Raw genomic sequence first — 26,122 nt, forward strand, 5'->3', positions numbered from 1 at the left:
TTTGGCAGGTAGAATGCTAAGCACTTTATATACATTATGTCATGCAAACCTCTCAACAAACCTATGAGGGAAATATTACTGTTCCCAATACATAGATGAGAACATTGAGGCACAGAGGAGTTAATTTGTCAGAGCCAGTAAATAGATTAGATTCCAGAACTGAGCCAATGACATGAATTGAATTAATGACATGAATTGAATTCGACTCAGGTTGGTTACAATCCTCCAATTTCGGAGTATCAGACTCCCAGTTTTTCTCCCAGGAAATGAAACTACCTTCCCTGTGCTATATCCAGCTCTCATACTACCCAGCCTCACATATAGACTTTCCGACATTCCTAATGACAAATTCCTTGAGTGCAGGATCCACACCTCATTCTTACTTCATTGTCATCTATAGTGTTGGCACTATGTCAGAACCATTCTTCAGTAAATGCTGGCTGAAAGAGTAGAAGACGAATGGATGCTCAGGTGGATGTTTGTAAGGTTCTAAAGGAAGTTAATATCTAGTATCAATTTTACTCACACAAGAAGAAATCATATGAGCATTTACTGGCTTTAATGCTTTATCTTGTGACCACTGAACAGACCTTTTAGAACAAGTGTTGGCAAATGAGGCAGTAAATATTTTAGGCTTTGTGGGTCATAAGGTCTCTGTCACAACTGTCCAACTCTGCTGTTCTTGCATGGTAGCAGCCATAGACAATATGTAAATGATGACCATGTTGCAATAAAACTTTGTTTATGATCACCAAATTTTGAATTCATATAATTTTCATATCTCTGAAATATTCTTCCATTTTTAACCCTGAAATGTCACAAAAAAACATTCTTAGCTTGTGGGCTGTACAAGAACAGGCAGCAAGCTGTAGTTGCTAACCTGTGGCCTAGACAGGCAAACCTAAGATTAGAAGCACTGGGTAAGGCCGTACAGCTGTGTGGTGAAAACCCATTCAGAAGGGAAAGTCCAGGGTGGAATGCAGGAAGCTGTTCGTTTTCTTTTGTCCTCCACATTTTTCCTCCCCCGGATCATTCTATATCTTTTTCCTGTTTGCTTTGCCGGGATTGTTCTCAATGTGCATACCTTCCCATACCTCAGGCGTTTTGTCTCTCGTGGCCATTTGTGTTTAAGTTGAGGGTTTTGAGAAGACTAAAAAAATTCAGGACCCAAAGTAATAGCTTTCTCACGCATTGAGAGATGTCGTTCCATTGGTGTGAATAAGTCTCTGTGTACCCACCTGATGAAATATAATGCTGGCTTCTAGTTCCCTCACAAAAGAAACAGGCTTCCTGTTTGCGTGACTTGGGGGCGACTCCTGCTTTTCCCTGGCTGCCCATCAGTTGGCGCCTTTTGCCGTCCTTTTTCCCCAAGCCGGCTTTGGGGGCCGCGATCGCTCCGCAGCTCGCGGGTCACATGGCCCGCCTGAGCAAGGGGAGCCCTGCGCCCGAGCTGCGAGGCGGGAGGAGGTGAGGCTCGGGCGCACACCCAAACCGCGCTGCGCCCGCTCCTTCCGGGCCCCGGCGATGGCGCCTCCACCGGGATGAGCTAGCCAGCCTGGGCGATACCAGAGGCGGCCCTCGGCGCGCGCAGGGGACCGAACTGATCGCCCCAACCCGGTAGGTTTCTGTTGCGCACAATCTGCTCAGCCCTTTTGGCGCGGTGGTCGGAGCCCTGGAGAGACACCAGAGCGCGGGGACAAGGATTAGGGGTGGCCACAGCTGGCACAAGCAGGGCAGCTGGGGGTTGGGGAGAGGCGTCGCAGAGGGCCTGTGCCCCTGGCAGTGCGCCTCGGGCAGGCGGGTTGCCTAGCGGCCCTGCCGGGAGCTCCGACCGCTTCCTGCCGGAGGATTGGGAGGTCCCGCAGGGTCCCTCGCGCGGCAGGCGCCCGCGTCAGTGCGGGGATGGTTGAGTGCAGCAGGGGCGCCTCCCTGGCCCTCGCCTGCACCAGCTGCGCCGACAGGCCAACAGAAGGACGCGAGCGGGGCGCGTGCCAGTCTGGGTAAGACCCTCGCCGAGCCTAGCAGGGCCGAAGCGCCAAGGGGCCTGGCGCCTAATGGCCGCCCGCAAGCAGAGGACCCTCGCAGCGCGTCCACACCTTAGGTTCGCCTGGCGCGCCGAGAGCGCGGCGGCAGTGTTGGGTTTCTGCGGGCGACCTCGCAGCCAAGGGCTGGGGGAGGGCGACTGGGCAGAGGAAGGCGTCCTTCCCAGCACCGGGAAAAAACAGCAGAAGGGAAGAAGCGCAGCTATGGAGACGGTCAGCTCGGCCTACGGGTGGGAAACTGAGGCTTAAGCGTGGCGGGGACTGCCCAAGGTCAGCGACAGACACTAGATCCAGTGCCCTGGACATCGTCCCCCATTCTTTTTCCAAGAGGGAGGGTTAATTAGGTCCACCTGGGCGTGTCTCACCCTCTTTCTGGCCCTTGGCTCGGGCGTCGCCAGTGTCGCACTGCGCTCACGGTGTCTTGGGGCATGAGCTCCTGCAGGGTCGTTGTGACCCGCATCCCCTGCTGGACCCACGCTCTCTCCGGGGGACCGCAGGGCGGCTCCAATGATGATCTCACCATGCGGACCATTAGCAATACATGCAGGTGTGTGTGCGCGTGCATGTGTGTGTTTCTCCAAGAAAACTAATCCTTTTAAGGGGAAATAGCTTTTCTTTAGGGTTGAATTTCTAGAATGCACTGCACTAGGTACTTTATGAGGTGAGAAGAGAAAACTAACATTATTAGAATTATCAGAATGTTGTAAGGATACCCTTATTAGAAAACATCCTGGAAACAAAACTCCAAAGGAGAAACAAAATAAAAATAACTTAAAACTTCAACTTCTAGATGGTTTAGATTTTCTGCATATCTTAAAATTTTCTCTATGTATACACATTTGAAGTTTTGAATCAAAAGTGTGGACCAAGAAATGGTATCTTGTCTTAATTTGCATGTCTTTGATTACCGGTAGGAATTAACACTTTTTCCTCTGTGTAGTAGCTTTTTGCATTTCTGTAGGTGAGTTGATTGTTAATTCTTCTTCCCATTTTTCAGTTGGAGTATCTTTCTCTTCCTGGTTTTTAAGCACTTTATGTGTATTACACATTAAAGTAGTAATTCTTTGTCACATGTTGCACTATAGGGAGTATTTTCTGTTAATTTTTACTAGTTCTAATTCCAAATGATCTTTTGGATATTTTGGTCTATTTTTTATTTTGATGGTTATAGGGGAATATAAATTTGACAAAACTCATCAAAATATATATTTAAGCGGTGCATTGTATTGTATGTAAACTGTACCTCAATAAAATTAATTTGTAAAGGCCTAGAAAATTATGATGCTGGGTAATGAGAGAGAATCTGCCTAGTCAGATAGTAAAACCTGTTATAAAGCTTTCATAATGAAAATGACATGGCACTGGCACCACAATGCAGGGAGAGACAGCTGCCAAAATCCACAAACAGATATACATATGTAATTTAATTTGTTATAGCTATAGCAATTTAAATCACGAATAAAAAAATGGACTTAACAGGTGCCCTGTCATGTTCACCTTCCCAGTGTCTAACACAAGACTCAGTGTTCAATGGAATGCTTAATTATGATTATAAAAGTAATGCTCTTTGCAGAAGTGTAGATATCAAAACAAGAAATTGCCGTCCCCATACCCTTCGTTTCTCCTTCACTAAATTATACTCCACATTAAAAATAAAATGGTCATATCTCTGCACATTTTTCTGTAATTTGCACTGATAGAGTTCGCATTTCTCCCTTCTGGTCTTAGTCTACTTGAGCTGCTGTAACACATTCTCAAAGAGTAGGTGGCTTAAACAACAGACACATTTATTTCTCAAACTTCTGGAAGCTGGAAGTTCCAGATCAGGGTGCCAGTGTGGTCAAGTTTTGGTGAGGGCCCTCTTCCTGGTTTACATGTGAGAGAGCAGAGAAAAGAAGTGAGAAAAGACAGGAGACTGTCTTTTCTTATAAGGGCACTAATAAAGAGCATGCATTACTGAGGTCTGCACCCTTATGACCTGATTACCTTCCAAAGACCCCGTCTTTGAATACCATCACATTGGAGATTAGGATTTATAACACGGATTGCGGCTGGGGAGGAGGAGGACAAACGTTCAGTCCAAAGCACAACCCTAGCTAGGATTTCTTTTATGTCAACATATTTAAACCTTTCTCGTTCTTCTTAACATGTTCACAGCATACCCTTTTATGATTCTCTAAAAATCTGTTCCCTTTGCTAGATATTTCATTTGCCTGCAGTTCTTCCTTTCTTCCTTTCTCCCTCCCACCCTCTTCCTCACTCTCTCTCTCTCTCTCTTTCTTTCTTTCCTTTCTCTTCCTTCCTTCCTTTCTTCCCTTTCTCCCTCCATTCCTCTCCCCCTCTTTCTGTCTTTTTCTTTCTACTACAAACAAAACAGCAATGAACATTTCTCATCCATCTTTGGTAGCATGTGTTGGCATTTCTGCTGAGTAGATTCCTAGAAGTAGGATCGTTATGTCAAAGGGGATGTACATATAAAATGTTTATAGATACTGCCCCAACACCCCAACATTTCCTCCGAAAACTGCACCAATTTATATGAAAGTGCCTAGTTGTTGAACTGTGCCACTCCCTCTTGAAGTAAATTAAATTCAGATGTTAAATATAGAGATTAATTATGGAGAAAGGGATCTCTAGTACCAAGTCTTTTCACCTGAGCATTATTTTTCTGTTTATTAATGACTTTTTAAATACCCTTTGGTAGAATTTTGTAGTATATGTATATATTCTGCATATTTCTGAAATTTATTTCTAGGTATTTGGGTTATTTTTTCCCTTTTGATTGGGATTTTTTATTCCTTTAGTTCACTGGTGATTGTTTACATGAAAGCAATTATTATAATATAGGTACAGATATGAACATGTAATGCATATATATAGTACCTGTGTATATATACTTGCTATGTATATTATATATTATTTTTACATATTAATTCTGGTACCAACCATGTTTTGAAAGTCTATTGCCATTTCTAATGGTTTTTCAGTTGATTTTCCTGGGCTCCAAATTTGTGCAGGCAGTCGTGCATATTGGTTGAGAACATGGGTTCTGGACACAGTCTGCCTGGGTTCAAATTTTGCCACCTGCTTAAAAGCTTAGTTTTTTAAAGTATAAAATGGGCTTAGTAGTCATACTTCTCATAGGCTTTTTATGAGGATCGATAGATGAAATGCTTAGAACAGTGCCTGGCACGTAAGTGCTCCACAAACATTTACAAATAAGTCCATCTCTACACAGTATATGACCAGCTCTTTGATACTACCAATTTTATAGCTGAGGACCTGAGACCCATAGAGGTCAAAGAGGCTATTTATTTGCTCAACAAGCATTGAGTGTCTTTTATGCATAGTACTATGCTGGGTCTGTGAGGGATACCAAAGATAAATCAGACTAAATCTACTCAAAAGAGATTTAAAAGTCCAATCAGATCATAAGTCAAGGGCCATAAACAAGGCCATGGAAGACAACAGGCATCATGGAAAAACATGAGCTTTGAAATTTATCCTTGTGCTTGAATTTCCTGCTTGCAACTCGGTAGCATCAGTTTTTTCAACTAAATGGGATTAATTCCATGCTATATGTAGTATGGCCTTAATAAGCGGTAGCTATAAATAGATGAGTCTGAAGTAGAAAGTGACAAATGAATGCCCTGGAGGAAAAGTTCATAGAAAGGGCCCCAGTACTTAAGGGGAAAAAAGAGATTCTTTCTGGTTGGAGAGGTCAGGGTTGGCTTTTGGAAGAGGTACCTTTTGAGCTGATTCTTGGTTGAGTTAGACAGTGTGAGGAGCAGAAATGCAGCTGGAAAGATAAGTTGGAACTGGATTGTGAAGAATGTTGGCAAATAATTTGAACTTTATTCTATAGTCATGGGGGAATCATTGAATAGTTTTACAGAAAAGAGTGCCATGTTCTGACTTATGCTTCAGAGTATCAGATGGATGCTGATCAGGTAAAACATCACCATCATCTGCACAGTGTCCTACGCTGACGAAGGGCTATCATAGCTATTGTCTCTTCATCGTCACAATGGCTTTTTTTGTTTGTTTGTTTTGTTTTTTTGAGACACAGTCTCACTGTGTTGCCAAGCTGGAATGCAGTAGCACAATCTCGGCTCACTGCAACCTCTGACTGCCTGGTTCAAGCGATTCTTCTGCCTCAGTCTCCTGAGTAGCTGGGATTACAGGCACGTGCCACCACGCCCAGCTAATTTTTGTATTTTTAGTAGAGACGGGGTTTCACCATGTTGGCCAGGATGGTCACAATCACCTGACCTCATGATCCGCCCGCATCGGCCTCCCAAAGTGCTGGGATTACCAGCGTGAGCCACTGTGCCCAGCTGAAGTATCTTTTATTTTCCTATTTCACAGAGAAATAAAATAGGCTCAGAGAGATAAATGATTTTTTTTAATACAAATTGATCGAATTAGTGAGCGTTAGGACGAGAACTGGACCCAGATATTTTGGCTTGTGTTGCTCATTCTGGAGGTCAGAAGCTGTGTTAGGAGCCTATTGCAATCAGCTGGCTTGGAGGTGCTGAGGAGGAAGTAGAGTGTGGCAGGCAGGAAGGCTTGACAAGGGGAAGGGGAAGGGAAAAGAGAGGCATAATAAAAGAGGCTGTAGAGGTGGGATTAGGAAGTGAGTGCATGGAGGTGAGAAGTTAGAACTAACTAGTGTTTTAGACTAAGTTGCCTGGGAAAGTGGTGGTGCCATTCATATAGTGGATTTGGGAAACATAGAACATTCTTGAGCACTTATCCCCTGACTCACACCCTGGTATTGTGTCTCCCACACCCGTGGATCCTTTAGTTTAATTTTCAGAAGTTGCACTAGAATGTAACTGTTGTTGTTGCTCCATTTATTCATCTAAGCCCTACTTCATGTTCATTTCTCAGAATCTGTGTCCTTTACTGTCTTCTCTGAGCCCTACACTCTAGACATGGTAACAGGTAAAGAATTCTGTTTAGGGAAGGGCTGTGTTTCAAAGAGCACATGCAAAGCATAGGTAAGAACTGGGTATGTATTGTTCTGTAGAATCAGAGCTGTAATAGTGCAGTCATTATTAGGTCAGCTCAGAGGTGCCAGTCAGTCCACAGTGTCTCTAGAGCGTGGGCCTCAGCCTGTGACATCATGGGCAACTGGAATTCCGGAAAAAGACAATCAGAGTGGTAACATAGACATAGCCCTCTTGTCTCACCCTTATGACTGGGCTGGGAGTAAAAAAAAAAAAACTCCTTCCCCAAACTAGCAGTGAAAACTCCTATGTTTTTATATCTGTTCCCCTAAGGCTATTTATCTTTTATCTTTTTGTTTGTTTGTTTGTTTGCTTTGTTTGAGACAGGGTTTTTCTCTGTCACCCAGGCTGGAGTGCAGTCGTACGATCGTGGCTCACTGTAGCCTCAACCTGCTGGGGCTCAGGCAATCCTTCTGCCTCAGCCTCCTGAGTAGCTAGGACTACAGGAACATGCTACCATGCCTGGCTGATTTTTGTATCTTTTGTTGAGACTGGGTTTGGCCATGTTGCCCAGGCTGGTCTGAATCTCCTAGGTTCAAGCCATCCACCTGCCTCAGCCTCCTAAAGTGCTGGGATTACAGGCTTGAGCCACCACATCCAGCTATTCATTCTTCTTAAAACCAGATCAGTAAGGTGAAATACATTATAGGTGCCATTGGACACCACAGCCTACTGTGCAACAATTGGTTAAATCTTCTAAGAAAATATTTTAAAAAATAAACAAGAACATACTCCTGAATGACTCTATAACTCAATGTGGTTGGATTTTCAGCAAAGCAGTCATCTAATCTTGAATAAAGGATCTGATCCCAGCTCCTGTGTCCTAGGTGGGTGTGGTAGATTGCATTATTGTTCAAAATGCCCCTCCCTGGAGTAGATTTTCTGCCTCTCCCTGGAATACATAGATTTCTCCAGTCATTGGCTTCAGGTGTGGCCATGTATCTTTTGGCACTCCCTTCTTGCAGGAAAATGACATAACTGCTCTGTTGAACTTAAGTTATTATGTGACTTGTTCCAGTCAGTGAAATGTGGGTGGAAGTGATCTGTGTCACTTTTGAGAAGTAGCTTTGAGAGCCTGCTTGTGGTGCACTATTCCCCTTTTTTCTCTCTACCACAAAACCAGCAATGTTAAAACAAAACAAACAAACAAAAAAAAACAGTTCTATCTGCCTGGGTCCTAGAGTACAAACAGCAGGCAACAGAGGCACAATTGACCTATAAAGGACAAGTAATATGAGCAAGAATTAAATCCTCGTTCTTATAACCCACTGAGATTTTTGGGATCATTACTGAAGCCTGTCCTTATTCGTGCAGTGTGTAATGATTGGGGTTGGGGGCTGGGTCTTAAGCCCTGTGAGCATTCTAAAAAAATTTCCATACTCTCTGAGCAGATTGCTAGATGCTTTCTTTTCTCCTCAGGATTTAGAAATCGGCCTGTTGCTTTTTTTTTCTATTGAATCTTCACTTTCCCCTCCTTCTGCTCTGTGGGAGGAGTAAATCTTCCTGTCCCATTGTTTTGGCCAATGGATGATGAGTAGACTTGATTTGTGACACACTGAAACCAGGATGTAAATGTACCTGCATGTTTTGACTTGGCCTCTTGTGCAGCTTCCAGGCAACACAGGAACACACCCCAGGTGACTGTTTCTTCTGCAGCTAAATCTAGAAGGAGGGGCATGTGGCATGAACTAATTCTGACCTACATTCTGGAGCTGACCCCAACTGAGCCACAGCTATCCACAAACCCGTATGCAAGAAATACATGTTATTACTTTAAGTTATGAAGATTTGACACTGTTAATCACCCCAGCAAAGCTGATTAATATAGGCAGGGACCATGTGTCCTCTGAACCGAATCCCTCTCTTTTCCTTATTGTCAGTGGAACAGCAGTCTCACAGACATAATTTTAAAGTGAAGGACTATGTGAGATGTTAATGATTTTATTGTCCCCAGTAGCATAAATTCCCTGGGACCCAAGGTTATCTTGATGTTAGTACTAGGTGTTCCCATTTCTTTCCTCTGTGACATATCATAGTAAGTGATAGTCCTTACTATGTGCCTGGCATTTTCCAAACTGCCTGCCCTATCTCATTGTCTCTAGTTCCCTCCTCTAGATTGATCCAGTTCCCTTGTGGTAATAGCAAAGGCAGGGATAATAAATAGTCTGAGCAGAAAGCCACTTGAATGCCTCCTTTTCCAAAGCCAATACTGCAGGAGTGTGAGCTCAGCCCAATTCTTGTATTGGCTTCCATTAGTAGTGATGTGGAACTGGTGAGACCACGTGGATGTGCAACCACATGATTTGTTAACTCCATTGCCCTGAGCAGAGCAGAGGAAGAAGCAACCAGTCTGCAATATACTGGACGTTCACAAACCAGCAAGACTGGGGTTGCATACTATTCAAACCTCTCTTTGCTTTGTTCCCTCTTTGGGTACTATCCTGATCTCTTAGTACTAGGATTGTCTGTCTTACCTTTGAGTCCCATAGTACAATCTGCTTCTGTGGCTGAAATGAAACTTGTTTCTCTACTTGAGAAATTACCATGTCACTGTACTATAGACATTTGATATTCTACACAACTGTAGAGGCTAACTGCTGTAATAAAGTCCAAAAATTATTGGTGTCTAGACACAGTGGTTTATGTATTGCTCACAACACAGTCCACTCTAGTTTGGGAGGGTACTGGGAGATGGGCAGTGGGAGGGACATCTGTTCCATGCAGTCCCAAAACTGGGATATGTATGTACAGGATTCAAGGACCCAGGCTTCTGCCATCTGGTGACTGTACCCTCCTCTAGATCCACCAGGGCTCTCCATTCAGCTGGCAGACGGGGAAAGAGAAAGTTGAAATGGCACATCTGTTCTCAACTACCTTGTCCCAGGTGTCACGCCTGTCACTTTGCTGATAAGCCCTAGTCACGTGACTCCACCTGGAGAAGGAAAGCTAGGAAATGAGGTCTTTCTGTGTGCCCAAGGGGAGAACATGGATGTGAGAGCACTGGCTGAGTCTGCTCCATAGCAACCTCATATGATTCCTGGGCAATCCTCCCTTTGCAATAACTCACAAACTACACAGTTTTCCTCCAAATGTGTATAAACCTTATTATGCTTCTGAGGCAAGAGATTTACTTTCTGTACTGCAGACACCATTTAGTTTTGCATTGACCCTACTAGCAAAGGACTGGCTTTGTCCTTTTAATTCTGTTTTTTGGCAGTAGTCTGTTTTCCATCAGAACATTAGACCTGCTTACTTCTGAAATATTATTATGAGTTTGAACATATGGATAGATTTTAATGGCATTTTTACTCTGCATTATTTTGCTTTCTAACGTATTTTATATTCACAGTAACCCTAAGAGACAGATATTATTATTTCCATTTTAGAGCTGAGAAATATAAGATGTAGAGAGGTAAACTGACTTCCCAACAAGTGAGAGGTAGAGCTAGGATTCATACCAACATGAGCCTGGCCTCGGGCCCATGCTCTGAATCATTACATCACACAGCATTTTTTCCTGGACCAAACTGAGGGCAACTGCCTCTTCCATATTCACCTCTGCCTTTCCCTACCCCAATCCCCCTTCATTGAACAGCTACTCATGGATCTTCCTCCAGATGTTTCCTCCCTCCCCAAGCCTAGGGCTCTAGAGTTTGCTTGCTTATGGGAGATACTTCCTCTCATCGGTTCCCATGATCTACAAAAATAAAATGGGAGAACAATCAGGATTAAATTAATATACAATGTTAAGTATAGTTGCATGAGATTAGAAACATATGAATGGAAAATGACATTAAATAACAAAGATATTTCAGAGAATCCTAAGTATTCCTTCTCTTGTTGGACAAGTTTTTTTTTTTTTGGAAATTGCTATATGCACAGTTAATCAACAAGTATTTTCTGGGTCCTTATGCTGGAACTTGCTCTAAATCTGTATATTTCCTTTGTGCCAAGCCTTGCTTTTTTGCCCCTGTTTTAAGAACCTGTTGTCTGTGTACCTGGTGAATAATGATCCTAACAGCCTACCTGGAGATTTTCTGGCACATTGTAAACCTAACTAAGTATCTTTAGGCATGGAGACTTGGTTGGATGCACTGAGATATTGTTACTCATAGAAATAATAAACACATCCCAGAGGCTGTTAGCAGACACGACCAAAGAATGGTTTACTGCAGAAAATACTTTAAAGTCTCTAGAAGCCACAGAGCCTTGAATTATAATTTCTGATTTGATATGTGCTGAGTTCAGTTCTTGGCCCTTTGTTTTTTTTGTTTGTTTGTTTTTTGTTTAAAAAAAAAAAAATGCTTACCCTTACCATTCCCTACTTCCTCTCTCTTTAGGTTTGATTTCTGATGACTCTGGCCTGAGTTCCAGAATGGTTTTTTCTTGGGACCAGACATGAACAAAAGTTGACCTCATGAGCACTTCAACCTCTCCAGCTGCCATGCTCCTCCGGAGGCTGCGGCGACTCTCCTGGGGCAGCACCGCTGTCCAGCTCTTCATCCTAACAGTGGTGACATTTGGCCTGCTGGCCCCCCTGGCCTGTCACCGACTTCTACACTCTTACTTCTATCTGCGCCATTGGCATCTGAACCAAATGAGCCAAGAGTTCCTGCAGCAAAGCTTGAAAGAGGGTGAGGCTGCCCTCCACTATTTTGAGGAGCTTCCCTCTGCCAATGGCTCAGTGCCCATTGTCTGGCAGGCCACCCCCCGGCCCTGGCTGGTGATCACCATCATCACCGTGGACAGACAGCCTGGCTTCCACTACGTCCTGCAGGTGGTGTCCCAGTTCCACCGGCTTCTTCAGCAATGTGGCCCCCAGTGCGAGGGGCACCAGCTCTTCCTGTGCAACGTGGAGCGCAGTGTGAGCCATTTTGATGCCAAGTTGCTCTCCAAGTACGTCCCTGTGGCCAATCGCTATGAGGGCACTGAGGATGATTATGGTGATGACCCTTCAACCAACTCATTTGAGAAAGAGAAGCAGGACTATGTCTATTGCCTGGAGTCATCCCTGCAGACCTACAACCCAGACTACGTCCTGATGGTGGAAGACGATGCTGTTCCAGAAGAGCAGATCTTCCCAGTCTTGGAGCATCTTCTGCGGGCTCGCTTCTCTGAGCCACATCTCAGAGATGCCCTTTATCTCAAGCTCTATCACCCCGAGAGGCTCCAGCACTACATCAACCCAGAGCCCATGCGGATCCTGGAGTGGGTTGGTGTAGGCATGTTGCTGGGGCCCTTACTAACCTGGATATACATGAGGTTTGCCAGCCGCCCAGGGTTTAGCTGGCCTGTAATGCTCTTCTTCTCCCTGTATAGCATGGGTCTGGTGGAGCTGGTGGGTCGGCACTATTTCCTGGAACTGCGGCGGCTGAGTCCTTCCCTGTACAGCGTGGTTCCTGCCTCTCAGTGTTGCACCCCAGCCATGCTCTTCCCTGCACCTGCGGCCCGCCGGACCCTCACCTACCTGTCCCAAGTGTACTGCCACAAGGGCTTTGGCAAGGACATGGCACTGTACTCGCTGTTGAGGGCCAAGGGAGAGAGGGCCTATGTAGTGGAGCCGAACCTCGTGAAACACATTGGGCTCTTCTCCAGTCTCCGGTACAACTTTCATCCCAGTCTCCTCTAGGGTGCCAAGAAATGCCTTTCTGAAGTTGGCCACTTCTTGAAGATTCAAATATTGATCTCTTTATTTAGACGTGGTTGCCTGCAGGTATTTCACTGTTTGCTGTTGTTAGAGATATAGGCACTGGGGCAGCTGAGGAACATGAATAAGTCAAGAGCGTTGGCTTTGGTAGCCTCCTGGCAGGAGCAGCAATTTGCCACAGGTCCGGACCTCTCCCTCCACACAGCCACACTGCCTCATGCAGTCTGACCCACCCAGTGAGGGTGCATTTGAACCCTGGTTATATTCTCCATCTGTTTTTAAGCTCTGCTTTGTGATAGAGCTTGTGACTGCCAAAAATCTTGTGCACAGTGATATGACTGTTTTAGGATCTTAAGGGTAGGATTTTATGAAAGGTGAGATCCTTTGGAATTGAGTTCTTTCTCATTGGGTATGAAAATGGATGTATATTTAGAATATATGCCTCACGAGGCAGGACCATGTAGATAGATTCCATTTGTTTCCTTGACCTGGTATAATAAAAACTGATAAAAGCCGTGCAGTACCCAGCATCTTGGAGGCAGGTGATCTGGCTTTTCTGTTACCTGGCATTTTCGTTTCCTATATTTCTGTAGTGCACTGATAATTGATATTGTTAATGAGAACTTTAAGGCACGACAAGATCTGGAAGAGCTTCTGAACCATCACAGTCAGATTGCTTATGTTGAGTAGTGATTTAACATTGAACATTTCTGTACTACTCTGACTCTTTGAAAACTGGACATTTCAGAATGATATAGTGTGGATGAGCTCTTTACAAGTGGCATATCAATATCATTTTTCCTGACTTTGCTGGCTGACTGCTTACCCTCATTTCTTTTTCTTCTAGGTAGCATGATGTTATAGGAAAAAAAAAAAAAAGCATGGACTGAAGTCAGAAGACCTGAACTTTTATTTCAGATCTCTGCCATGCCCTAATGATGTGACCACCTTGGGCAGGTCATATCGTCACTCTGGGTCTCAATTTCTTCACCTGTAAAATGAGGGCAGTAATACTTACCTGTTAAAGTTGCCTTGAGGATTAAATGGCAGAATATATGTAAAACGCCTAGCAAGTGCTTAGTCCACAGAAGACATTTGGCAAACTTTTCTCTCCTATAATAAACATATACAACTCAAGCTTATTTCAGAAAAAGATATTGGTGATGTTGTTTAAAGTATGAGATAGGGCATGGGGCTGCCACCTATGTACCAGCTATTCCAGACCAAGCCATGCTAGAATAAAGACTGACTTTTCATTGTGACCTCTGAAGGATGTGCAGCTCAGCTTTCACCTAGTGCCACCTTCAGCCAAGCCAAAAAGAAGAATTGTTCATTCAAACTGGAAATGATCTCCAGCTTGGAAATGAGACTCCTCATGAGCTTATTCTAAGATCAGAGTCTGAAAATTACTTTTCTCCAAAGTTACAAATAAAGGTATTTTAACAGTACTATCAGACTAGTGACCAACAAGTTTCTTTATGAGGATGGATGATGACAAAGAGTTCAAGCAATTGTCCAGTTTGTTTCGATGCCACAGTTTGCTTTTAAATTCCCACAGGGAACTCGCATCTGGAGACCCACTCAGCACAGAGGGATTACATAAAGGTTGATCACCCACACTCTACAGATGAACAATTTGAGACCCAGAGATGTTAAACTGCTCTCCAGTTCACAAACCTGACAGCAGCATAGCCAGAATGGGAACAGAGCTCTTCTGACTTCAAGCCCCTGCACTTTTTTCTTAACCAGATTAATTTTATGAATATGTATGTGGTCAAAGTCTCTTTTGTAAAATCTGAGTATAACCTGGACTAAATCATGTCTCTGTAAGCTAAGACAATGTATTTCTAAGGCAGAAATACATTGTCATGTTAGTTTGGGGGAACAAACAGATATAAGTATGTGTTGTAATGTTATAGTGAGCTGTTATGTATCCCCCAGCAATGTCCAAAGTGATCAGAGCTACTAGATGACTTATTATAATGTTCAGATCCCACTCCTTCATTCCTTCTCTCCCAGTGACCTGTGTACCCCCAAGCTTTAGAACTGAACCATCTCTAACTTAGAACTCATTAGAGTTTGTTGCATTAGTGATTGGATCTCCTCATGAAAGTTTTTTGACCAATGACAGTGGAGCCACTTTAAGCTAGCCAGGCCCAAGATAGGGAAGCACTGCTGGTTTACATTTCTGCTCTTTCTAATTCAGTTGTCTATTGCATGCAGTCATCCCTTCCCTTGACCTCTCCATTATGGAAGGCTAAGGCCATCCTTACTTGTCCAGTTTCTCTACCTACACACTAACATGCCTTTCCCCATGGAGCTGAACTCTGTCAGCTGTCCTTGGACATTTTCTGCAGATGCAGGCTTAGTTCTGCTCTTTTGTTCCTACCCACTTCTAAATCTTCCTCCATTTAATCCCTTATTCTTATAAGGAGTCTAATTTTTGTGTATTGTCCTTGATTAGGGCAGCTGACAGCTTTACACCAAAGCTGAAGTCTCTCATTTAATCCTAAGCAAGGGGCTAGAGAGAACTAAGATATCCCTCCCATATCAAGGGGCATAGGTTACTAGAAGGGTGGAGGTCTCTTAACAGGCTCACTCACCTTTCAGAGTTTAAATTATGATCAGGCTTAAAAAGCTCTCTCTTGTGACTGAGTGTATTTGCATAGACATGTCTGTGAAAATAAAAGCACCCATTTTACTAAGGCTTTCTGAGAAGACTTTTATTCTTCTCTGTCTTTCTTTTTCATGAATGGATTTTTCTGATGTAGCAAATAGTATGGGCTCCCTGCCCCACCACACAATTTTGTAGTCCCAAGAGGGCCATTCAGAAGTATTGGCTGCTGCCTGCACAAGCAACCGTGGCCACAGATCCCTGGATCACAGCAATGTCAGAGCATTTATCCATCTTTTTCTGGGTTAAAAAAATTGGTGGTCACCCCTGCCACCCAAATCATCTTACCCCTCACCAGTATACCCCTGGTACAATGTGGTGATCATTCCTTCACTCTTTCCTGCCTCTTGGTCTAAAAGTCTTAGAATAAGTTGCAGAGCTGCCATGTGTGGTATTCCTGTCTGTGCTCCATTGACAAACCCAAGAACATGCAGCAACACCTGTAGCCTGAAAGAAAAAACCCAGCCTTCCCCTGAGAGAAACACACAGGGATCCCTCACACCCGTCCTCCCCCAACTCCCAACACACACTGAAAACAAAACCACTAGCAACAACAAAGTAAAAAACAGCTGTGTGTGATGATGGAAAGACCTCCTCTTAGCACGTGCCATTCCCTCTGCTTGGAATGCATGTAAAAAACATTGTATAGGGGCTAAAATTGTGCACTATAACCAATTCTCAGTCCCTAGACCCCATTCTTTGTTCCTCTTCTTCCTGATTTTCTTCCCTAGACCATTTCTTTGTGTCCAGTGTTCCTTTTGTTCATAGGCAGTTCCACTGTGAGTCTTATACTCTTTCTCATTCATTCATTGCTCACTATGTGTCATGTTCTATTCTAGGTGTTGGGGATATAGCAATGAACGAAACAGAAGATCCGTGACACTGAGGAGCTCATGTTCTATGGGGAAGGTGAAGGGGAAAAAAACTCAAAAGAATAAATAAGGGAATTTCAAGAGGTTTCAAGGAAATCTAACTAGGTAATGTGATAGCAGGACCTAGGGATAGGGAAGGGCATGGACTGCTTTAGATAGCATGGGAAATCTGTTGGGGGATATTAAAATTGAACTAAGACCTGAATTACATGGAAAAATTCAGCCAAAGGAAAAGCATTCCAGAGAGAGAGAGCACGGCAGTGCAAAGGCCTTGCAGAAAGAACCAGTGTTAAAAGTCCAAGGATGAAAGAAAGCCAGTGTAGCTAGAGCTTGAAGAAGGAGGATGGGAGTGGGAAGACATGAAGGTAAGTTTGCAGGGGCCAGATCATATCAGGCCTGGAAGGTGATATAGCTGTTTAAAGTTTATTCTAAATGCAATGAGAAACCAGCTCCTAGCAAGATAATAAATTGCTTTGCCAGAACATTAACTGTCCATTATTTAGTTCCTTTGCATTCTGCATAGGCTGGTCTTACAAAGGTTCTGTGACAGTAGGGCATCCATTAAAGATCTATTACATAAGGGAACGTGGGACATGCAAGAGCCGATGACAAATGTAGAAACCCTCTGCTTCACTTGGCATCTCTGTCCTTTTCCTCATCTTTCTGATATTTTAAAGCTACTGTGTTCCTACATACATATGCTATCTGTTCCTTCATTCTCTGATAAATTCATCATTTGCCTTTACATTTTCATCATTTTCACCCCCAAATGGTTAACGTAAGTGCTTTTTTTGAAATCATTATATTCTTTCATATTTCTGTGTCGGTCGCTAGGAGAAAGACCAGGAAAATCTGTTAAATTCTAAACCAAAAATTCCCATTCACTGCAGAGTGATGATTCGCAACACTGCTGCGATTCAGGCAATGGGGTGTCCTGAAGTGACAGCACATCACCACTGCAGTCCTAATAAATTAAGTCTTTTTGTTTTGTTTTGTTTTGTTTTTTGGTCTGCTAGCTCTATTAAATTTCCAATCATCTTTGACATAGTCCCAAAGATTTTCCAAATAGTATCCAACCTAGAAAACAGTTTCAGTTAATAAGCATTTTTCAGCAAATTCTATTATAGTTGGGATAAAAATATCCAGTGACTTAAAATTACCCAACTTTACGTCATGTGGTGCTGTAACTCAACAGTGCATCGTACAGTATATAAAAATCCCACAGTAATCAACTCCAATTAAAGTGCCTCTCCACCTAAATTAAATTACCAGTTAAATAAGTTCTCCCAAATGAGGAGTGTATCTAAGGTAGATTAGATTAGTTCTATCAAACTTGTATTCTTCATTTGCACTGTGATATTCTCACCATTTTTCTTCAAATAACAGGAATGCACAATGCAAATGTTTCCATTAAACAAACAACAAAATCAGTTAACAATTTTTAAGCAAACAGCTGTAATCTAATTCCCCGTTGTGGTTTTTTGTTTGTTTGTTTTGGTTTTTTACCTGCAAACATTGGCTGCCATTTAATTTTGGAAAAGAAATACACAGAATTTTCAGTTTTCCTATTAGGCATGTTATTCACAGATTTTGGGATTCAATGTTTCTAGCTTTACCCCAAACAGGGCAAAATTTCTGGTTAACCAGTTTTCAAGTCAACCAGTCTGTGTAGATTTATTTCCAGGAATGTGTTTGTGCAATGCCTCTAGTCCTTCTCAACCCTAACCTTCTCCAGCCCTAGTGTATCCAGAATCCATTTCCAACTGGAGTTCAGCAAAAGTTTGGCTTCCATGTAGCTCCCCCTCCAAATAAGTTTATAAAAGAGGAGGCAGGCTTTCATCTCCTTTCTGGATTGTACACATAGAATACATCTAAATTTTAAAAGCTATGTATGTAAAAAATGGTGTGTGTCTGTATCACATTCAAAATCTAGTTCATGTACTATTCTGCAAGGAAATACATCAAACAAATTAATCATGAGTAAACCTAAATTTAGCAGTTTATCCTTATCTTAATGAATACCTAAATCCTGTTTGCGATATTCACTCAAATGACTCAAGCTTTCTCCTTTTTAATCTCGTTGAACTTTTAGCTGAAATGCCGCAATCTGCAGAAACACATTTCCGTGTTTGAATCGGGAAAGGCTTGGAAGAGATTAGAATAACATTATATTTCATTTTACCAGTTAACACCACAGGAAGAACTATTTCAGCCAAACTAACCCCTTCTTGTCACACTTAAACGTTAACCTTAACCCCAACGTAGACACATACTAAAATTCAAAATTGCATCCCAGGAGGCCTTTAGGACAAATTAATTTTTGTTCTGTGAAAGGCACCTTGTGTCATGTTTCATATCAATTTACAGTTATTGAGTGCCTACTGAGTGACAGGTGCTGTGATCAGTGCTGGAGACTCAAAGGTGAGTGAATAAGACATGCCTTCTTCCTTTCAGAACCTTGGCCCCAGTGAGGGAGTTAGCAACGTGGGGTAAGTCCTGAGATGGCAGGATCACACGGTGCTGTCTATAAATTGCCCCAAAGCACTGAGACTCTAAGTCATCCCATCTCCCTTAACTTCTCTGCAACCTCTTTTCTGAGGATGACATGATCCAACAAAAAAGTCTCCTACCGACAAAGAGAATGTTTGACACAAACACTTATTTTCAGAAACGGTTGTCTCCCAAAGCACTTGGCTTGTCCAAAGATGACTTACCTTGTTGGCAGTCCCTTGCCACACCTGTCTCAAAAAACAATCAAGCTGAACCCAAAGAGTTTCATTGTCCACCCCTCCTTTCTGACAGAAGCTTGCTGATCTGCAAATGGAGAGAGAACTGGGAAGGTCACAACTTGTCCTTGCTCCCTCAAGGTAAGTGTCATCCCGTAAAGCTTGCCTGCTGCCTCATTGCCTTTCCCAAGTCTTGTGCCAAGTCAGTGCTTCTCATATCATAACTTCACTGTAGCTGGTTGTGAGTTGGATCCGGTCTCCTGGAGTTCCCCTCACAGAATGACTACAGCTCACCCATCACATGATGTAAGAGTGCCCTTCTTTGAACCCTGCAGAGTTTTTAACCAATGACCACATATTTCTTCCACCTGTTCTTGTCAGTGTTTCCATAGGGACCCAGAGACCTGAAAAGACACATTCCTTACTTTTAAAAATTAATTGGTTTAGACAACCCACACTTGTATTGGCCAGAGTCCTCAGACTGGCTCTGATAATAGCTGACTAAGCTGCTGCTCCAAAATGCTGGAATATGTCATCATTCACAACCATTGTTCATAACCATTTGACTACCCTAAACACCCTAAACCTTACCTTCAAGGATTCGCTCATCTGAATGAACTAAGCAGAATAAACCGAACAGTAAGAGTAGGGCTTGAAATCCAATTCTTAACTAATTAGAAAGCATGTATGAGCTAAGAGTTTCTTATCCCTTGCCAGGAGGGAAATGGAGAAATTTGATTTATATGTGAAAATTCTGCTTTTCAGCTTTCACTTGCCAAAGACAGGACAACTCAAATGAAAAGAAAAAATGGTGTTATCCATTTATTTTCCCAAAAGAGATGTTTGGAATGCTTTTTTACATTCTCTTCATACATGGGCAGAGTTTGTGCTGTAAATTTTGCAAGTTGATTTCAGTGCAAGAGATGGTCACAGCATTAGGATGCGTTCACTGGCAAGTAACAGAATCTAGTCTCCCAGGGGCTTAAGCAATAATGACATTTAATTTTCTCACCTGGCAAGAGGTCTGGAGAAGGCAGTTGCAGCAGTGCAGTGATGTCATCTAGGACTCAGATTCTGGCTACTTTTCTGTTCTGCCATCTTTTGCCACATCAGCTTCTGCAGCTTCAAATATCATGTCCTCACAGAGCTGCATTCAATGAGAGTAGGAAGGGGCTGCGATAAAAAGCTTCCTCTTGTAAAGTCCTTTGGTGGTTGTTTTGTTTATTTTCCTCCTTCCAGGAAGAGCAATTTCAAGAAGTCTCCCAGCAGACCTCTCCTTTTGCTTCATAGGGCCAGAAATAGGCCACATGCCCACTCCTAGACCAATCACAGGCAAAGGAAAACAGGACAAGCCCAGTTGCAATTCATTCCCTTGGGGTTTGGATAGGGGCCCATCTTCTATGATCTCAGTGGCTCCCTACCCACCACCTAAACAAGATGGGACTTTTTTCTGGCCAGGAAGAAGAGGCACATGGATAGCTCTTTGGTAAAATGTGAACAGTAACTGCCCTGTTGCTGGGGGAAGTGATCAAGACTTTTAATATGCTTTCTGCTCATGCCATTTTATTCAGAAATTGAAGTAACATGGAAATTTATTTTAATATGGTCATACGGTTAAGTTAGGCACATCATTGAAAACATATTCTAGCTGCTACAAGATTAATTGAAGATATCAAAGCACTTTGAGAGGCATAGCTTCTTAGATTCCTGGTGGCCCATAAGATTGCATTTTCTTTCTCATATGATAGGACATCTGAACAATTGAACATGAAATATCATGGAAACAATAAGATCATTGTTGCTACTTTCAAGGAAGTACAGATAATCAAATTCAAATTGGACATGGGATTGACCAGATGGCAATGTAAGCTTGTGCTTATTTTCAACTATTGTGGAATTGTTTTGAATTGTTGATTTGGGGCCCATGAAGAGCCTTTTATTTTTTTGAAAATAAATTCACAATTTCAGAAAGTAGTCATATGGATTTTGAGGTGTAGTATAAATCATGCTGTAAATTTCTGAAGCTCTTTTTGTCATGCAAATATTAATACATCTGTGTCAGAAAGTATTTTCCTGTCTGTATTCAGTTTCAAGAAAAAAAAACTACGATAATGAAATTAAATTATGTTCTCCAAAAAAACACAGTATCCCAGAAAAGATATAGAGGAGTCTGACATGAATCCCAGGAGATCCTGAAATTCCTAGAGATTTGAGCAATGTATGACACTTTACTCTTCAAGAAAGGAGTAAGGATGAAGATAGGAACTAAAGTCATTCCTACCAACCAGAAACAGAATTGTGACCTCTCCCTAACAGATCCCACAGCTCAGTTAGCACCTAAAGACATCATGTGTCACCAGTCTTTGGATGTAAGCAGTCATGTTAAGATTAAATAATGCAATTTCCTTTGTTGATAACGCTCTTTCTCAAGCCCCAAAAGTCCTACTAAATATTTCTGGGAGTCTGCAAAAAGGTACCTTACATGTATGTACTCACAAAAAAGTCTTCTAGCTACAATCATCACAGAGCATCTACTTTATCTTTCCTTTCCAGTTCTGGCTCCACACTGCCTTGCAAAGTAACTGGAAAGGCCTTTTACCCTCGCTTATAGTGGCTATTTTGAAACCACCAGTGCCTGTGCCAGGAGTACTTTTTTTTAATGCTTCCCCAAATATCAGTTCTCCAGGCTAGGGTAGACTGGTGCAGCAAGACCCAGTGTCTTCTCAGTGGCTTGCCATGACAAAAGTTTGTTTCTCGCTGACACAAAATCTAACTGAGATCTGGGCAACTCTTTAGGGCAGCTGTTTTCCATAAAGCCTCCCTGGTCAACTAAGCAGGTTTAAATTGATAACTTAATCGTGGTTACTCACTCGCTCTTTGCTTCAGGCTGCAAATGCTGGAACTAATCAATATGGCTCTACTTTAACTGCAAGAGGGCTAAAAAGTGCAGAGAGCTTCATGTATATGAAAAGGGAGGAGAACAGATTTTGGTGAATACTAGTGATATCTACTTTACGGGTCAGTACTTGGTCCTGGGGGAAAGTGGAAACAATGACCCTCTTTCTAACTGTTGCTTTGTTTTGTCACTTGATCTTCCAATCAGTACGGCTTATGTCCAGAATCTCAAAAACTTTCTCATGAGTACACTCTATTGTAGGCTTCAACATAGGTCAAGGGTGGAAGAAAATGCTATGCCATCTTTCCCATTCTCTCTGACTCGAGTGTGTGTGTGTGTGTGTGAGAGAGAGATTATATGAGTCATTATATATAATATATATATATATGTATGAGCCATGAGCCATTCCTTCTGACTCATATATACATATATATATACATATATTTCATGACAAATTTACATACACCCTCTTTTCGCATTTTTTTCCATCCTCCTTCAAACAATAACCAACTTGTTTATTACTGTATTATGAAGTCAGACCAGTGCTTGGAATTCAGAAATGTGTTAACGACTGAATGGATGAAAGGAAGGATTGGTTGATGAGTGGGTGAATGGATAAATGATAGTCCTCTCTATCCATGGATGATGCAACAAAGGGAACCTGGTTTCACTGTCTACCCTATGAACTTGTCCTGTTACCTTGACCCTAGTTGTAGTCCTTCTGGCTTAGATACAATTTTTGCCTCTTTTGGGGGCTCCCTTTGGATAGAAATTTTGTTTAACATTAATTATGTTAGTGTCAGGGGTTCAGTTTAGGAGCTGAAATTCTACCATTCAGGGATTCCTAATTAAGGAATATCCACATGAGAATAATACCAAATAAAAAATAAAATACCTTTTTATTAACTAAGCGCCCACTTCTCTCCCAGGGCAGAGATCTTTGTTAAACCAAATCCAATTATACCATGTAGGTTTGCAAACCTAAGGAAGTTTTCCATCACTTCCACCCTGGGTGATGAAAAAGTCTGGAACAGACCAGATACACTTTATGCACATAGTACCTACGCACAGGACAGAGAACGGCCATGTCCTTTCCCAGTGTGCTGCAATAAGGGGCCTGTAACTGCCCCTTATTGGGGCATCAGCTTAAGGGAACATCAGCTTAAAGACCGTGCTCTCTAATGAAATGTGGTTTGGTAATTGCCTTGTGCTTTGAGTACTTGAGTAATTCTTCCTCCCTCTGGAAGAAGCTAAAAAGTAAGGAAGACAGAGGGGATGGGGGTGGCAGAAACGCCTCTTCCTCTCTAGACCAAAGTGGAAATGGGAGGAGAGCTGGCTTCTGCTCTTCTTATACATCTTGAATGTAATCTTCATTTCTCCTTTGCCCACGCCCTTCTCCTTTCCCCAGGATCACATTCATTCTACTCCATGACAAAATGACAGTTTTGTCCCCAATCTAGGTCAGCGTCCTCACTCTACTACGTGCTTCCTAGAGAGACAAGTTCAAACTCAAGGTTTATAACTGCACTTTTGTATAAAGTTCTTCTTATTTTTAATATAAAACTTGCTATGCACTAATACTGAAATCAATATAAACTTTCTTTTGATCCCAGCACTTTGGGAGGCCGAGGCGGGCAGATCACGAGGTCAGGGGATCGAGACCATCCTGGCTAACACGGTGAAACTCTGTCTCTACTAAAAATACAAAAAATTAGCCGGGCGTGGTGGCGGGCGCCTGTAGTCCCAGCTATTGGGAGGCTGAGGCAGGAGAATGGTGTGAACCCGGGAGGCAGAGCTTGCAGTATGCCGAGATGCACCACTGCACTCCAGCCTGGGCGACAAAGCAAGACTCCGTCTCAAAAAAAAAAAAACTTTCTTTTGCCAACACACGGATTTCTGGTCATGTGGCCCACTATTAAAAATTCTTGGCAAGCTTATCACAGTGAAGAGCCAATTGCTAGATTCTGCTGCTGAGCTAGTCTTCATCTCCTTAACATATTTGCTATAAAATAAAAAAAAAAATCCACAATAATGAAAAATTTGGGGAGAAAGGGAAAAACTATGGCATGATATAGACAGTGTGGGAGGGGAGACTTTGGATGGGGCAAAAATCAATATTCCCCTTTCTGGCTTCTTTCACTATCTCCCATTGCCTCCCAATTATATGCCATCATTTCGCCCATTCATCGTCACTTCTGCCAGCCTGAATAAGTGTAAACAGTCTCTGTGCCATAAATATCAACCTATTGTGATAGTTCTCTGTTAGATTAACACAGTTCTCCTTTGTTTCCCATTAACAGTACTATTTATTTAGTAGTTCTGTCAACAAAATTTCAGAATAGACAAATAGTGTAGACAGTGCTTCAAAAATATTGTCATTACTGCAGAATCTTAAAAACGAAAACAAAAATGGGGGCAATTAAAACATAAGTAGTGATTACAAACATGCCACCAGAGAAGATTGTGGAACAGTGCCCCAACGATTAAAGAAAGAAATGACACGGAAATTCTTCAGTTTTCAGGATGGTAGATAAGAAAAGGAACAACAGAACAACTTGCTGAAACATGAAAACTCTCGCTGCTTGTGGGATAACAACTGGCTGAAATCAGTTGGAATCATTATGGCCAACTGGAATCTGCACACAACAAGCTTGCTGACATCACAGCCTGAATTTCCACTGCATGTTTCGTACTCACTTGCCCCAAATTTGCACATGTATTCCATGAGGTAGCATGAAGAGATAACCGTGCATGACACAGGACTTTCCAGACCTCCCCTTTCCTTCTACCAATCAGGAGTAAATCCCAGAATCCATCCCCTAAACCTTAATAAAAGTATTGCCTTATAGCCAGCATGTGGCAATAGATTTGAGTTGGACTCCTGCCTCCTTGTTGGTCGACCTGCAATCGGAAGTTATTCTTAGCCAGGCATGGTGGCTAAGAATTACAAAGTACTGTAATCCCTGTACTTTGAGAGACTGAGGCGGGTGGATCACCTGAGGCTAGGAGTTTGAGACCAGCCTGGCCAATATAGTGAAACCCCGTCTCTACTAAAAATGCAAAAAATTAGCTGGCCGTGGTAGTGGATGCTTGTAATCCCAGCCACTAGGGAGGCTGAGGCAGGAGAATCGCTTGAACCCGGGAGGCGGAGGTTGCAGTGAGCCGAGATCGTACCATTGCACTCCAGTCTGGGTTGTAAGAGCGAACCTCTGTCTCAAAAAAAAAAAAAAAAAAAAAAAAGTTATTCTTTTCTCAAAAACCCAGTATCATAGCATTGGCTTCTAGCACATTGGGAAACAAGCCTCTTTTGCTCAGTAACAATGGCAAATAAGTACATTAAAGGATGCTTAACGTCATTAGTCATAAGGGAAATGAAAATTAAAACCACAATGAGATACTACCACACATTCATTAGAATGGCTAAACTTTTAGGAAACTGAACATGCTGAGTGTTGGTGAGGTTATGTAGCCACTGAAACTATTGTACAGTATAGCCACTTTGAAAGACAAGTAGGCAGTTCCTTGAAAAGTTAAACATACACCTACCATTTGATCAGATCCAGCCATTCAACGTCTAGGTATTAACACAAAAACAATAAAGAAAACATGTGTCCATATTAAGACTCGTACAGGAATATTCATAGAGCTTCATTTGTAATAGCCCAAAACTGGAAACCATTCAAATGTCCATCTGCAGCAAATGGAGAAACAGACTGAGAATATCCATACCATGGAATACTACTCAGCAATGAAAACTATTGAAACTATTGATATGTGCAGCAATATGGATAAATCTCAAAATAATTATGCCGATTGAAAGAAGCCAGATCAAAAAAAAAAGTGTGTATAATGTAATTCATGTAAAATTGTAGAAAATGCAAACTAATCATTATAGTGACATGAAGCAAATAAGGGTGGCCTGGAGATGGGTATGAGGTGAGGTGAGGTAGGGAGGAAGAATTTACAAAAGTGCATAAAAAAACTTTTAAGGATGATGAATATGTTCAATGTCTTGATAGCAGTGATGGCTGCGTGAGCGTATACACATGTTGAAACTTATCAAATGTTATACTTTACACATATGCACTTTATTATGTCAATTATATCTCATAAAGTTGTTGTTTAACAAAGGACTTTTTTTTTTTTTTTGAGACGGAGGCTGGCTCTGTCACCCAGGCTGGAGTGCAGTGGCGCAATCTCAGCTCACTGCAAGCTCCGCCTCTCTGGTTCACACCATTCTCCTGCCTCAGCCT

The 26,122-nt window shown here is 42.4% G+C and overlaps 2 protein-coding genes and 1 long non-coding RNA gene across 10 annotated transcripts in view; 2 read left to right on the top strand and 1 right to left on the bottom strand.

The window, feature by feature from the left end:
- The window catches only part of RNF20 (ring finger protein 20), an 83,715-nt gene extending 82,217 nt beyond the window's left edge, over positions 1 to 1,498 (bottom strand). The window contains exon 1 of the mRNA XM_077965434.1: positions 1,239 to 1,498. The gene's annotated coding sequence lies outside the window, so the exon portion shown is untranslated. The remainder of the gene's footprint in view (positions 1 to 1,238) is intronic.
- On the top strand, positions 1,373 to 16,729 carry PGAP4 (post-GPI attachment to proteins GalNAc transferase 4). 7 transcript variants are annotated; one of them, XR_013404621.1, is made up of 3 exons: positions 1,413 to 1,617; positions 11,395 to 13,075; positions 16,215 to 16,729. XR_013404621.1 is itself a non-coding variant. In NM_001266490.1 (2 exons), the coding sequence occupies exon 2, from the start codon at positions 11,472 to 11,474 to the stop codon at positions 12,681 to 12,683; it is 1,212 nt and encodes a 403-aa protein (NP_001253419.1). In that variant the 5' UTR covers positions 1,373 to 1,617; positions 11,395 to 11,471; the 3' UTR covers positions 12,684 to 13,239. The 7 variants fall into 7 exon arrangements, 3 of the variants coding, with proteins under 3 accessions (NP_001253419.1, XP_077821563.1, XP_014972662.1); XR_013404620.1 differs by lacking the exon at positions 16,215 to 16,729 and adding an exon at positions 13,549 to 15,406; XR_013404622.1 differs by having other exon boundaries at positions 1,539 to 2,589.
- A 2,248-nt stretch (positions 16,730 to 18,977) lies between these two features.
- Positions 18,978 to 24,495, top strand: LOC144335167 (uncharacterized). 2 transcript variants are annotated; one of them, XR_013405663.1, is made up of 3 exons: positions 18,978 to 19,114; positions 20,722 to 20,837; positions 24,385 to 24,495. It is a non-coding gene; the product is annotated as an uncharacterized LOC144335167 (long non-coding RNA). The 2 variants fall into 2 exon arrangements; XR_013405662.1 differs by lacking the exon at positions 24,385 to 24,495 and having other exon boundaries at positions 20,722 to 21,039.
- The last annotated feature ends 1,627 nt before the right edge of the window (positions 24,496 to 26,122 follow it).

The sequence above is a fragment of the Macaca mulatta genome, chromosome 15 (genome assembly GCF_049350105.2).
Source record: "Macaca mulatta isolate MMU2019108-1 chromosome 15, T2T-MMU8v2.0, whole genome shotgun sequence".
NCBI classification, from domain to species: domain Eukaryota; kingdom Metazoa; phylum Chordata; class Mammalia; order Primates; family Cercopithecidae; genus Macaca; species Macaca mulatta.

Bases quoted from the DNA above. Each gene is read 5' to 3' on its own strand.
- PGAP4 (NM_001266490.1), top strand. From the start codon at position 11,472: ATGAGCACTTCAACCTCTCCAGCTGCCATGCTCCTCCGGAGGCTGCGG.